The sequence below is a fragment of the Haliotis asinina genome, chromosome 14, assembly GCF_037392515.1.
Source record: "Haliotis asinina isolate JCU_RB_2024 chromosome 14, JCU_Hal_asi_v2, whole genome shotgun sequence".
NCBI classification, from domain to species: domain Eukaryota; kingdom Metazoa; phylum Mollusca; class Gastropoda; order Lepetellida; family Haliotidae; genus Haliotis; species Haliotis asinina.
Window position 1 is genome coordinate 35,387,603 of NC_090293.1, and position 13,389 is coordinate 35,400,991.

A 13,389-nucleotide genomic window follows, 5' to 3' on the forward strand; every position below is an offset into this window, starting at 1 on the left:
TTTTTCCCTAGGCTACGAGGCCGTTTTCTCTAGCAACGGTTCCTATTTCGTGATGTTTTTGGAGCCGTTTTCCCTGAGGTTCGTTTTCACTATAACCCTATCGGAATTTGTTAGGTATAAGGGTTTGTTTATAGACTGTGTTGCTCCATCGGTTAAGGAGAGCATACGAAGAAAAGGAATGTACCTCATGAAAAACACTCCTCAGAAAAAATTGCAATCTAGATCAATATGGAATGATTTTAAACTGCTCCGAATAACAGTCAAACAATATACAGGCGGAAAACTGCAGAAATGGGCCTCAGGTCGCTCAAGTTCCTCACTCCTTAATTGCTCAGGAGAGAATTCAACGAAATATGTCAAAAGTATGCGAGACTGAAGAGGAAATATTTCGCAACCGACGTTGCTTAAAAGTCATCTCAATAGAAAAAAGTCTAAAAGAAAAAGAATTAATTCAGGTGATGTGTCCAGACAAAACCATTTCCGCCCATTCCGTTCGAACTCCACAGCCAGGGGAAACAGAAACGTCCTAGGATGGAGCCAGAAAACACCACTCGAGGCAGAAGTAAACACGTAGACAACAAAGGCAAGGCCTCCGAAGAGGTAAAACCCATAAGCGAAGAGAATAATAGACTCGTGGAGACAGGTAATGACATATCCACAGAAAGGACGATGACGATAGTTATCAATGGTTTAATCAACAAGGGAAGTTCGTTTTCAGGGACAGCTGCGTTCCCTGTAGGCTAAGAAACTCCATTATACAATCAAATGCAACCAACTCATCTTGTGTACATCTGGTGTGTGAGTATTTTCGATATTGCTTACGGTTCATTTTAATCCAGTGTAGCACATTAATACCAGTCTGAATATAGAATTTTAATACTTCTATTCATAATAAATATAATATTAATGACTTTTTATAGAGCACTTGTGCATGCCCAAAGCGCAAAAGCATTATCACCCCAGATAACCCAAGCTGCCAGTGAAGATCAAGGTTAACAGTCATACGAGGTATTTCAGAAGCAATTCATTTGCACAACAGGCAGTTCATGGGTAGAACAGAGGCAGTTCATGAGCAGAACATAGGCAATTCATGAGCAGAAAAGGCAGTTCATGAACACAGCAGGGGCAATTCACGGGCAAGCTCACTTGCCTAAGGTGAGATCACACTTGTGCTTCGTTGTGGGACAGGAATGAAACTCTCACGAGTAAAGCTGCCAAATATCCATCCAAGGACACTCCACACCCAACGTGGGTTAACCTCAACTGATTTGTTAAGTGTAGGGTAATGGACGAGTAACTCTCAGTTACTGAAAAATAATGGAGTCGAGGCTCATTATTTTAAAGAAATGGAGAGTTACGAGGATATTGCCCTAGTTAAAATACATTCAAAGTATTGGGAATATTTCTGATATCAAAAGTAAATGTCAAACGACAAAATGAAGTCTTTAACTTCAAAGTGGTACACATCGCTCCATTCCTGAAAAGTAATACAGCGAGCAGATAATGGAATGACGCCACAAGAGTAATTTAACGATTATTAAAACACTTCAAACTTGATGTGTCTTTATTGAGTTACTATAGGAACATTTCCTCATATATCTCTACTTAAATGTTATAGCACCAGTCACAAACTTTAAACAGCTGAGTCATCCTCCCACTGTATGCTCAAAACATAATGGTCACATTATATCATAGATAAGAGATCATGCCTCTCAGCTGGTGGATGTAAACATCTGAGGTCGAAATCTGGATAGGCCTCCAAAATTAATGATTTCTTTCTGTATACGAGGCCTTGCATTGGTGACAGAGTAGTATATGAGATGGGGGTAAGAGATCACTTCCACTTATAGAGTTATTTATGGCTAATTAAGCTCCCAGTGGTTTCATACAAAATGGAAGGGGATGAGCAGGGACATCCAGATATGTCCCTGTACAGAAGAATTTGTAAAATATTTAATTTTCTGAATAAAATTGATATTTTATACTTATCCTGACTCATGCTAAATTGCTCTGTGAGAAACCTTCTGCAGCTTAATACTGACACAGATAGACTGTCCTCCTGGTAGATGTGGCATTGTGCTTCAAATGAAGACACAACTGTTGTTATCTTATACAGATGCTGTAGGTGCCAGATGCTTGGAGATGAATTGTTGATTGTTCTTGAAGTAAATAGAATAGATAACATTGAAACATGTCCAACTCAAATTGTTTTTCTAACAAACTCCAGATTGTAATGACCAGTCAGATCAGTGAATTGATTCAGTACACAGCACACAACAAAGTTCACCTTTATTAATAAATACAGCAAATATTTACATCATGAGTTTCATGACCAAACAGTTGTGTACAGTTATGAATAATCTGTGTGATAACATATAAATGAAGTGTAATCTTGTTGACAATTCTCAGTATGTTCCCCAGTGTAAACTGTACCTCCATGGCACAACAATTTCCTGCAGTGATTTCACTTTGGGAATGATGTAACATCTGCTTGTCCCTCATTACTAACTCAGAAGATGATTTCTCCTGGCTACAACATCAGTCTCATTGGCCATTTTTAGAAATGCATGATTTTGACCAAACCATAGGTCCAGGCTATTTATCATAACAGATTGAATATTGCTAGTTGTGAGACGGCAATGATACTAAAATGGTTTTAATGATTTTTTAACCAAAATAATATAGCATGAGCAGCGTTGAAATTAAACTGGACGGATTCAATTCTGGGAATGTACATCAAAGGCAGATCTAACATTCAAACAACCATCTCTCTGCAGTAACAAGTGTATTACATACATGAGACATCTGCTCTCATTTGTCGTTCACAGCTTTTGTATAAAAGTATGTTGCCATGTAGTTTGATGAACATAGCACTGTGAGATGTGCACACAGGACAGGTGTAATGACTGAGCTATGCAGTATGCTATTTTTCAGGAATGTTGTTGACTGACATTGTTCAGGAATCTTATTGCTATTATTTCCAGGTTGCATGGGTTGATCTTCTGTCTCGTGCACCCCGAGGACCTGTCCCAGCAGCCCCCATCCTCTTCACTTCCTGGTTCACAAGGTCAGCCTGAGCCAGATCCTCATCATATCTGTAATGTCAAGGTCCTAGCTACATGAATGTGTGTACAATACTACAGCAAGTCAAAAGGATGAGGTGAAATGTTTCTGATGCATTAAAACTCACTTCTGCATTGGCTTACTGGTTGGCTGCAGATGTTTAATACTTTTGTTGCTAAAAAGGTTGGGTAAGCCCTCTATAGTATCTAAATACAAAGCTTTCAGACCTTCATGAAAAAAAAATGGCTTGCTATTCACCTGCTTTCAAACTGGATGCTGCCAAATCCGGTAGCCAAGGGTATTCTGTATGCTTAATGATGTCAGTTGTCGTATCAAACAGACCACTTTTGTTTACTAAATAAACATTTGTCCTGTTTTTCAGCAATATTACAACCATGGCAAGCTTAGAGATGACTATACTGCTTAAAAACAACTCAGCCAGTTTGGCAGTCAGCATTGTTTTTGGCCTGGCTAGTTTCTGCTTGTACCACAAGTGTTCTCTCCCACCCTACCCGAGCTTCCGAGTATTCTTGGAGTTGAAACAGTCTATTGATTATGATACCAACATCATGGAAATGGACATGTGATAAAAGAAGGAAAAAGAATGTCACTTACAAAAGTTCAAAGTTTCCCAAATGCTCCTTAGATGGTATCTTGCTCCATCGGACGCTGCACAAATTTAATACATGTTTAATACATCAAATTAAATGTGACAATTCTAACAACTTTACTCTCTACAGGTTAAAAGATGTTGTATTTAAACAAACATAACTACAGAAAGTCTCACACAACTAACATAAAGATCATTGTATGCATAAACATTTTAAACTGTCAACGTAGGTGCATCAGAAACTACCTCAGTGGCCATAACTTAACTTATTAATCACTGATCTTAAAATATGACCAGTTAAAGGTTCATTCCTGATTGAATTAGTCGCCATTGTTCTTCCTTTACTTTCTTGTGCTGACACATGTACAGAGGTATGCCTGACACATGTACAGAGGTATGCCTGACACATGTACAGAGGTTTGCCTGACACATGTACAGAGGTATGCCTGACACATGTACAGAGGTATGCCTGACACATGTACAGAGGTTTGCCTGGCACATACAAAGGAGCTGAGTGAGGAAGATATTGTATATTACACATGGTAACAATGATAGTGTGTGTGTCGATTTACTCTGGGCCTTCTCCTGGTGGGATGACGATGTTGATGACGTCGGAGATGAGTTTATACTTCATGATGCGGTCACTGGAGGTGGTGGCAGTGAGGGATGGGGAGGCATTGACCTAAAACAGACTGGACATATCAACATGTATTTGTGACCAGATTGTTTCTTATGTTGGAAATAATAATACAGAGCTAAGTAAATGAGCACTTGGAAAGATGCATTTCATTATTTTGTAAAGACATGATTATTGTAAAACTGGATTTCTGCTCCAGTAATGTACGCTTGTAAATGTAGTTTCACACCACAGTGGGCAACACAACAGCTATTACATGAATGGAGAGATAGTCAGTGCTTGCAACAACAAGCCCACCTCCAGGGGTCTAGTGTTATGAGGCAGCACCACTGCTGTAACTATCCAGTACCCATGTCAGAGAGCAACAACTACATGGATCTTGGAATTTCTGGTCCGCATTGTGATGTTCTGGAATATTGCTAAAAATGGCGTAAAAATAAACTCACTCCTATGGATCTGGGAATGGCTCCTGCCAGATATGTACTAACTTTAGAAAGTGAAACAGGTTTACATGAGACCCACTGAGATAGTCTAGTGTTATGCGACCTTTAACAATATTCCAGCAATACCATGGGAGGGGGCAACAGCAATGGACTTGACACGTTGCACCCAAGTGGGAATTCGAAGCTAGGTCTTCGGCATGACGAGCAAACACTGTAACTACTAGGGTACCACACCGGCCCACATGAGATCTAGAGTACCACTTAAAGCATGGAACAAGAAGGTTCTCTAGTTGCTCAGTACCTTCTTATCTTTCACTCCATTGTGATACTAACATACTTGAGAAAGGTTCTTGACAACTTCATGCATGTTTGTATAAAGACTGGAAATTTCAGTAAATGAAATGAGTGAGAATTGTATGAAACTGCCCAGTAATTTAATGTTAATTAATGAGCCCTAACACGAAAAAAACGTAAAAATATGTTTAAGCGATATCACCTCTATAGAAGATAATACAACCACGTTCTTGTTCACTGTCTTTATTTGTTTTTTTCATGTTGACTGATAATATAAAGTTTTGATTTTCAATTGACAGGTTGACAGTAATGACAGGTACAAGGTGTCAAAGAAAATATATACCCATTAAGTGAAGAAATATACTGAAACAAAGTCTACATACTTACATATAAACTTGAAAGAATGAAGTAACAATGCTTAAATATGTTTACATTGAAGCAGTGTATTGCCAAGTCGAAAGCCATGTGCTTTTACTTGATATATTTTCCAGATTTTACACATTAAAGAGCAAAGAATGTTGTGATTAATTCCAAAACTCCCTGCAACATTTAAATGTACATTCACTAAACAGGGGGAAAGTACCTATTACTTACAAAACTTTGGACATCATTATCTCTGTACAGTTTAATTTGTACACCACAGCACCAACTCAACCGTTTGGACCTCATATCATTTTTCTCCCAGTTCCCCCACTTCTGGTTTGGACTGTTCCCTGGACTGTTAACCAGACCATAAAAAAACCCAAGTCTCTAAATGAGAATGTTAAAGAAGCACTCATAAACATGATAAATGTAAATGCAAAATGATCTCACAGTTAGCTGAAAACAGTTAAAGAAAATTAATTAAGTTCTCACCTCAATAAGCCATGGCTTGAGATTATCATCAATAATGATGTCATACCTGAAAATGATTTTCACTGCACATAAAACAAGGTATAAACAGTAGACTAACTACAGGTAGGGAGCCATAGTATTCTCGGAATATGAGTGAGTTTAGTTCTACACCACACAGAGCAATATTACAGCTATATTGCAGCTCTCTGTAAATGATCAAGTCTGGATCAAACAACCCAGTGATCAACAGCATGAGCATCGACCAACACAAGTGGGATACAATGACATGTCAACCCAGTCAGCAAAGCTAACCACCCGATCCTGTTAGTCACCTATTACAACATGCATGGGTTACTGAAGATCACTTCTCACCCAGATCTTCACAGGTTAGAATATATGCCATACAGTAGTCTATGTCTCTGGAAAAAAGCACTGGTACTGTGCTCAGCTACATCTGTTTTCATTAATATAACTGTTCTTCATGAACTTACCCATAGCACTCAAAGCAATGTCGATCATTTGAGATCACACCCTGAAAAATATCATAATTCATTACACATATATTCACATCAGATCAAACACCTCTAACTGACAGGTACAAAAATTACACATAGCACATGCAGTCAAAATGTTGTCAATTAATAGTCTGTATTTTCATTTGTGAAATATATCTTTAAAACTGCACTGCTTCACACAAGCAGTTATTCCATGTGCAGTTATTATTTTTACACGTGTGTTGTACAATCATTGGTTCATCTTACAGAGACCGCCTTCAGGGAGTGAACAGTTTGCCAGTGGATCTCATCAAACAGTTTGTCCGACACCTGGAACAGAACAAGGCAGATTTATTATGCATTTCTTTCTATTCAGCTACCAGGCAAATTTAGTCACCTTGTCCAACATAACCTCTCAAAGAGAGAGAAATATTTTGTTAGCTCGCTTGTGGACAAATCTCTCATCGACCTGCTCACCTCTTTACCGCGTGTTCCTTCCAGGAAGAGTCGGAGATTCTGTACCGTCCATTTCCCTCCATGGATGGCATTGTAGTCCTCCTGAGAGTGGAGAACAGCAGCAGACATCAGTGATAGCCAGCCATCAACCAGAACATTCATGGTGACAAACTATCCAATTCATACACGAAATTCCTTTGCTGTTATAATGAAATGCCTGTCAATAACCTTATATTTACATTGAACAATACTTACTTGTTTCAAATTTCATTTTCCACATACAAGGACCACAACAAATAGACACGAGAACATGGGAAATCTCGCTGCATGCGAGCACTAACATGTACATGCACAATGTGCCAACCTACCCCTTGTTTCTGTATTGACACATTAGTCAGATGTACAAACATGTTGTCCAGCTCATTGATGTTGGCGTTATACTTGACTGTACAGAAACGACAGAACCCAAGCTTGTACCTTCAACACAACATATAATCATTGGTCAGCATCCACATTATTATTGTGTTGTTATTACACCTGCATAATGTTAACATCGATGTAGATTCTGACATCATCATCATCAAGCTTACAGTGAGTGAGTAAGGTTTTACGTCACTTTTTGGCAATATTCCAGCAATATCAAGCAGGGAATACCAGAAATGGGCTTCACATGTTATGCCCATAGTGGGTAATCGAGCCCATGTCTCTGTGACGAGTGAACGCTTTAACCACTAGGCTAGCCCACCATCCCTCAGTCACAGTGTTCAGTGAAACCAGTGAAAGTCCACTGATGTTGCTACTACTTACATGTAACACTTCAGAGGCCTGAAGGAAGTAACCAACACATACAGACGCAGGTCAAACTTCTTCCCACCAATCAGCAGAGGGTTGTCGATGTACTTAGATATTACGTATGTGTCCTTTGCAGTTGGCGGAGTAAACCTACAAATCAGGTCAGAGCTAAAATACTTCAAATTACAATCAATATTATCTGATAGTAAATAGCCTTCTCACTGAAAGTGCCCTGGAAGTCTATGATGTAATTAGATTATTGCATCGAGAGTAGCAGATTACACTTTCTCAGTAATAGCATTGTGTGTCAAGGAGCTGCTATAATAGTAGTGTGGACCTCTTCATTTTCATTCCTTGTGCTTTTAACGGAAAATGACTCCCCAACCTCTCACGTCAAGGAGCAGCCCTCAGTAAACTGCTTTCATACATAACCACTTGTGGAGAACCAAAATGTAATGACCACTGCAATCAATGATCTCGCAGCTTTCCCCTTGATAGACTGTATTTGTAATCAGTGATTGACACCAGCAACATATATACCATAGAGAAACCATTGTTTCTGTAATGTTACAGAAAATAACAGAATACCAATGTTTCTGTAAGCTAGTGAAGGTTTACATCCCTTTTAAACAATATTTTATCACTGACACTAGGGCACACCTGTAGGTTTAATACATCACACATTTCAAAAGAAAAGTTTTCACAACTCAACCACCCAACTACAACAAAACTACAATGTACATGAACAGAAAAGGCCATGAAAGGAGGTAGGTGAGTTAAATACAACAACAGGTCAACTGAAAATGGTGTTGATGTCCCGAATTAAAACTCACGAAGTTGTTTTGCCATCTCTTGACCATTTCTTTAGTTGAGAGAGCTTGTTCACCAGGAAGATACCAATACCTCGAGCTACAAGACAAAAAAACATGTTCTTGACTTGGTCATGAAACAAATACAGGCTGCTTGTTGACCAAGCTGCAACACAAACAAAGACATGCTGTTCACAAGGTCATGAAACAAATACAGGCTGTTTGTTGACCAGGCTTAATCACAAATACAGGCAGGTTGATGAAAAGGCTGAAGATACTTGTACACTTTATGAGTTTGTACATCTATCACACTTATAAATGCTTTTGCAAGTATCAAAGACAACATATATACCTTGTCATGTGCTAGGTTGTATAATTTATGGAAAAGAGATGTACACACTCCTCATAGGTAGTCTGTCCTTTTTACATCCCCACCTTTCCCACAGGGCTTCATGATCCATGTCGTATTAGGGTTCTTCCTGAACTCCTCAACAAACAGGTTGTAGTCTGCCGGTAACATGAACGTCTGTGGGATGAAATCTGAAATTGACAAAATCCATTCCTAAAAAGTTAAGCTTTAGCAGGTACTGTTAACTGTCTACCAGAATGACTATTTGATATCCTGTGACTCAGTTTCAATCTGTGTTCAACTGTCATACTTCATATTTTGAACCAAGATGTAAAAATATTTTTCCTAAAGTCATAATTTTAGAGCCAGCAAGGACATATGAATTATTGTTCAGACAAGAAATTGTTGTACCCAGGTGTATAAATCGCCCGAGTTCGTCCTTCTCGGCGAGGAGACTTCCCTCCTTCTCCACATCCTTGCGGTATCGCTTGATATTCTTCACCATCAGATCTTTCCTCGTCAACTCCATGTGGTTGGGGAAGTGGTTGATCACCCTGGAAATGGGGATTGATACTGTGAGCAACAACCAACATGATCAGCATGACCTAGGTACACTCACAATCAACCAAGTCTTTGATCTGACAACCTGATTCAGCTGCCGACTGTGGATCAGTAGTAACTAGGAATTCCGCAGGGATAATAATTAAGAACACCTGCCAAAGAGTGGATGTGATCACCTGAAAAATTATTGTCTTGTCATGCCTCTATTATTTCCTTCTCTGGGTGGTCATTTGTTATTGTCAGTTGATTGGTAACTTACTGATCATCCGTGAGCCGGTAGCCACAGTCCACACTGAAGATGTTCCGGATGTTCTGTACATTGGCCCTGTTGACAAACACGTAACTTAAATGTTTGAAATCTGAATTATTTTCTCTTGAAACAAATCCCCCAAACCAGTACATCAGTCATCGAGATAATCAAAGTAGTACTTAAACTGGGTGACTTGTGATGCTTACCTGACAAAGCATTAGATATAACATAGTATGTGGAACAGGTGATATACTATCATGATCAGTGAGTTTTCTGTGTTCTATGTACAGTACCTCAGCACTGTCAAGGCATACTTGGTTAATGTGTGAACATGACGGACTGACTGAGCATGGATTTACACTGCTTGTGGCAATATCACGGTGGGGGATACCAGAAATGGGCTTCACACATTGTCCCCATGTGGGGAATCGAACCCGGGTGTGACGAGCGAACACTTTAACCACTAGGCTACCCCACTAACACTGTGGGAACATGAAGCAGGTTCTAAATAGTTACAGCTAAGTAGCATGATGAAGTTAAACCCTGAAACACCTGCATGGTGATGCAGAGTCTCTTGCTGACAGTGACACACTGAGGATCAGCATTAAAATAAACAGAGTGCAGTCGAACAGCCACTGAATCCTCACACAACAAAGGGAAACAAAAGTGGCTAGTGGAACCTTGCACTACTTCTTTGCTCCTATATATCCACTATTTATTTTTACCAGTAAAAGTTCCAGTCATCATCTGCTCCAACCTGAACCCAGCCTCGAGTCTCAAAGTTGTTCAGAAGGACAGACTTGTCCTGGTCACAAGCAAACTTGAGACGGGATGTCATGCTGATTGTTGCCTGGAAATTGAACAAATAATATTGCAAACCTATACAATACACAAACAATCATATGGATATGCAAAACAGAGTTTTGAGTACAGGAATATTGGGTTAATGACATTGTGTAGTTAATCATGCCAGTAAATTGACTGTGGAACTCAACAGGCAATATACAGATGTGTGCCAGTTATGTTGGGCATTATCTCCATAGACTTACACGTTGATTTAGTATGGCATAAATGATTTAATTTTCATAAGATCCATGTCAAATTTGGACATTTGTGGAAGATCATCTTACCTACTAACACATAATTTCCATTCAATTTTCCGTTGCTTATTTATCGAATGGCAACAGGTTAATCAATATATGTACAGTGCTGAGAACTCCTATGATATGGCAGCTTATGGGACTGTGCATTGTTGCAGGGATAATCTACGACAGGGATAGATCACTCCCTTGCTTTCTCTATCATTTGTACTAATCAATATGACTTGGCATACAGTGACTTGGCTCGTTCCCAGCGCAACTGCAGCTTCAGAACTTCAGCCAGTTTATTGTAACAGTCGGAATTTTACAATGAATGAATGAATTATAGTAAGAATTAAGAGCAAGAATTATCAGTGAATGAATGAAAGAAATGAAGAGAAAATGAATGAAAGAATAAATGATACGCCACGGCCATCCCTCACTAAACATGCTAAGAACGCAAAAGTACCGCAAAAGTAACATGTTTTAACATCAGCTGTCCTTTTAAAAAAATCTGTTTTGAGACATTTTTGTTTACATTAATAATTAATTCAGATTTCTTACTGCATGTGGGGAATGGCATGGACATTAAAAATGTTAACTGACACTGTCACACACCTTTCAAACACAGAAAGTTTAAAAATTATCACAAAGCATTATAAAACATCTTTCCAGTTTTGTCAAATAATAAGATCAACAAAAAATATCAAGATCAACAAAAAAGAAAGAAGTCACAGAAGTATAACCCTCAAGCATCATCAGCATCAATGGCGGATTAGATCAGATCGTCATTTTTTTCACACACATCACATACGCCCTCAACAATTTTTCTAAAATCATAAAGACCTGTGAAGGTCCCGGGGTAGAATAGGCCTTCAGCAACCCATGCTTGCCATAAAAGGCGACTATGGTTGTCGTAAGAGGATCGGGTGATCAGGCTCGCTGACTTGGTTGACACATGTCATCAGTTCCCAGTTGTGCAAATCAATGCTCATGTTGTTGATCACTGGATTGTCTGTTCCAGACTCAATTACTTACAGACTGCCACCATATGACTGGAATATTGCTGAATGCGGCGTAAAACTAAAATCACTCACTCACTATCACTAATACTTGCAAACACATTTCACCTGATGGTATATTCCCTTCATAAAAATTAAAGGTGTATGTGAAAGATGTTTTAGAATAAAAACTAGAAACACTTGAACAGCGTAGTGTAGTATTTCAATGGCTGATCAGATCAAATAAGCAATATGTCACATTTTTCACACAACTCAAATACACCCTGATATATGTTTTTTAGATGATGAAACTATCACTGTTACTTGCAAACACATTTCACCTGATAGTATATTCCCTTCATAAGAGTGAAAGGTGTATGTGAAAGATGTTTTGAAAATGTTGAAGCAATGACTAAAAACACTTAAACAACGTTGTGAAGTATTTCAATGGTGGATCAGAACAGATCGGCAATATGTCATATTTTTCACACAACTCAAATACACCATAACCATTTTTTAAGTCCTAAAACCATCACTACTACTTGCAAATACCTTCCAACTAAAGGTATGTTTCCCTTCTAAAAATTAAACGAATGTGTGAAAGAAGTTTTATCAATGTAATTTAGTCTATTTTTGCGGTGAATCGAGAATGGAAGCCAGTGAGCTAAAACATACTGACTTGAAACTTAACTACAAATCTACTGTCCCAATACTGACACTAATAACAATTATTCAACTTAAACTGAAGTGACAAAATAGTTAACTTATCTTCTACATATATGTTTTCAGTTGCTACAACACTCAGCGAATCTAATCAGCTGTTGAAAATAAACCAAGCTCAATCTTAAATACTAAGCTACTGCCATATTGTCTACACTGGTCACGTGATGAGGTGAGACATATGTTCCGAATCTTTTCAAGGAGTCTCTTCTCCCTCTCTATACAGGCTCCCTGATTGATGTAACCATGTTAATAATAAATGGGTAAGAGTTCCTCCCATTTCCCCGTCCCAAATAATATTTACAGTTCATAAATAGTGACTGGAAACTGAACTGAAATTATGTGCGCAGAGCAGATCTAGATCATTTAACATTTGCCTGCTAAATTTTACAAAGATCTATCCTAAACTGACTTCATGACAACTATTTTTGCTACACTGAAATAACATATAAGTAAATGGAAATTACGTCAAATGGCCATGTGTAACTGGCACGGTTCTGTAAGTCTGTCAAATGTTTCAGTGATAATATTCAGTGCACGTGAAGTTGATCTGGCATTATTACAAAAATATTAGTTCGCCAAAATGAACTTGATGTGCAAACTTGCCAAGGTCTTGGGCGGCCTTTGGAGGTGGTTATTAGTCTGTGCTGTTTTGATCGCACCTGCTTATGCTATTTCATGTGTCCATTGTAAAAATAACGCTAAACGGAGAGAGCTTTCTTCACAAAATATGCATTCCTAAACACGTTGTGTGACAAACTACCTTACCAACTGTGTTTCTAAAGAAGCATCATGTTGTCAATGAAGCCATATTTTCACCGGAAGTGCACAACGAAACCATCCGGTCTACATAACTCCAACACTCTAATAATTTATTAGAACAGTGATTTCTTGTAGTGATATCGGTTATCTCTATATTTTTAAGAAAGACAAACCCGTACAGTAAAATAAAAGCTCCGGACGACATTCCGACTGTACCGGAAGTAAAAATTACCGG

At 38.6% G+C, this 13,389-nt stretch overlaps 1 protein-coding gene across 2 annotated transcripts; it reads right to left on the reverse strand.

Annotated features, from left to right (window-relative positions):
• Positions 1 to 678: 678 nt before the first annotated feature.
• On the reverse strand, positions 679 to 13,389 carry LOC137261091 (polyglutamylase complex subunit TTLL1-like). Of its 2 annotated transcripts, none has more exons than XM_067798764.1 (15): positions 13,334 to 13,389; positions 10,318 to 10,442; positions 9,602 to 9,667; positions 9,193 to 9,335; positions 8,868 to 8,972; positions 8,457 to 8,532; positions 7,639 to 7,773; positions 7,200 to 7,308; positions 6,853 to 6,933; positions 6,643 to 6,705; positions 6,373 to 6,413; positions 5,903 to 5,948; positions 4,246 to 4,355; positions 3,679 to 3,732; positions 679 to 3,095 (listed from the first exon to the last, which is right to left on the reverse strand). In XM_067798764.1, the coding sequence occupies exons 2-15, from the start codon at positions 10,428 to 10,430 to the stop codon at positions 2,975 to 2,977; spliced, it is 1,263 nt and encodes a 420-aa protein (XP_067654865.1). In that variant the 5' UTR covers positions 10,431 to 10,442; positions 13,334 to 13,389; the 3' UTR covers positions 679 to 2,974. The 2 variants fall into 2 exon arrangements, with proteins under 2 accessions (XP_067654865.1, XP_067654864.1); XM_067798763.1 differs by lacking the exon at positions 13,334 to 13,389 and adding an exon at positions 13,161 to 13,231 and having other exon boundaries at positions 2,268 to 3,095.

What these genes read in the sequence shown, in the direction of transcription:
- LOC137261091 (XM_067798764.1), bottom strand. Translation starts at nt 10,430, where the DNA reads ATGACATCCCGTCTCAAGTTTGCTTGTGACCAGGACAAGTCTGTCCTT. An exon ending in TACCGGCTCACGGATGATCA is followed by an intron (nt 9,336 to 9,601) that starts GTAAGTTACCAA and finishes CCCCATTTCCAG; the next exon opens with GGTGATCAACCACTTCCCCA. An exon ending in TGTCAATACAGAAACAAGGG is followed by an intron (nt 6,934 to 7,199) that starts GTAGGTTGGCAC and finishes CTCCACTCTCAG; the next exon opens with GAGGACTACAATGCCATCCA.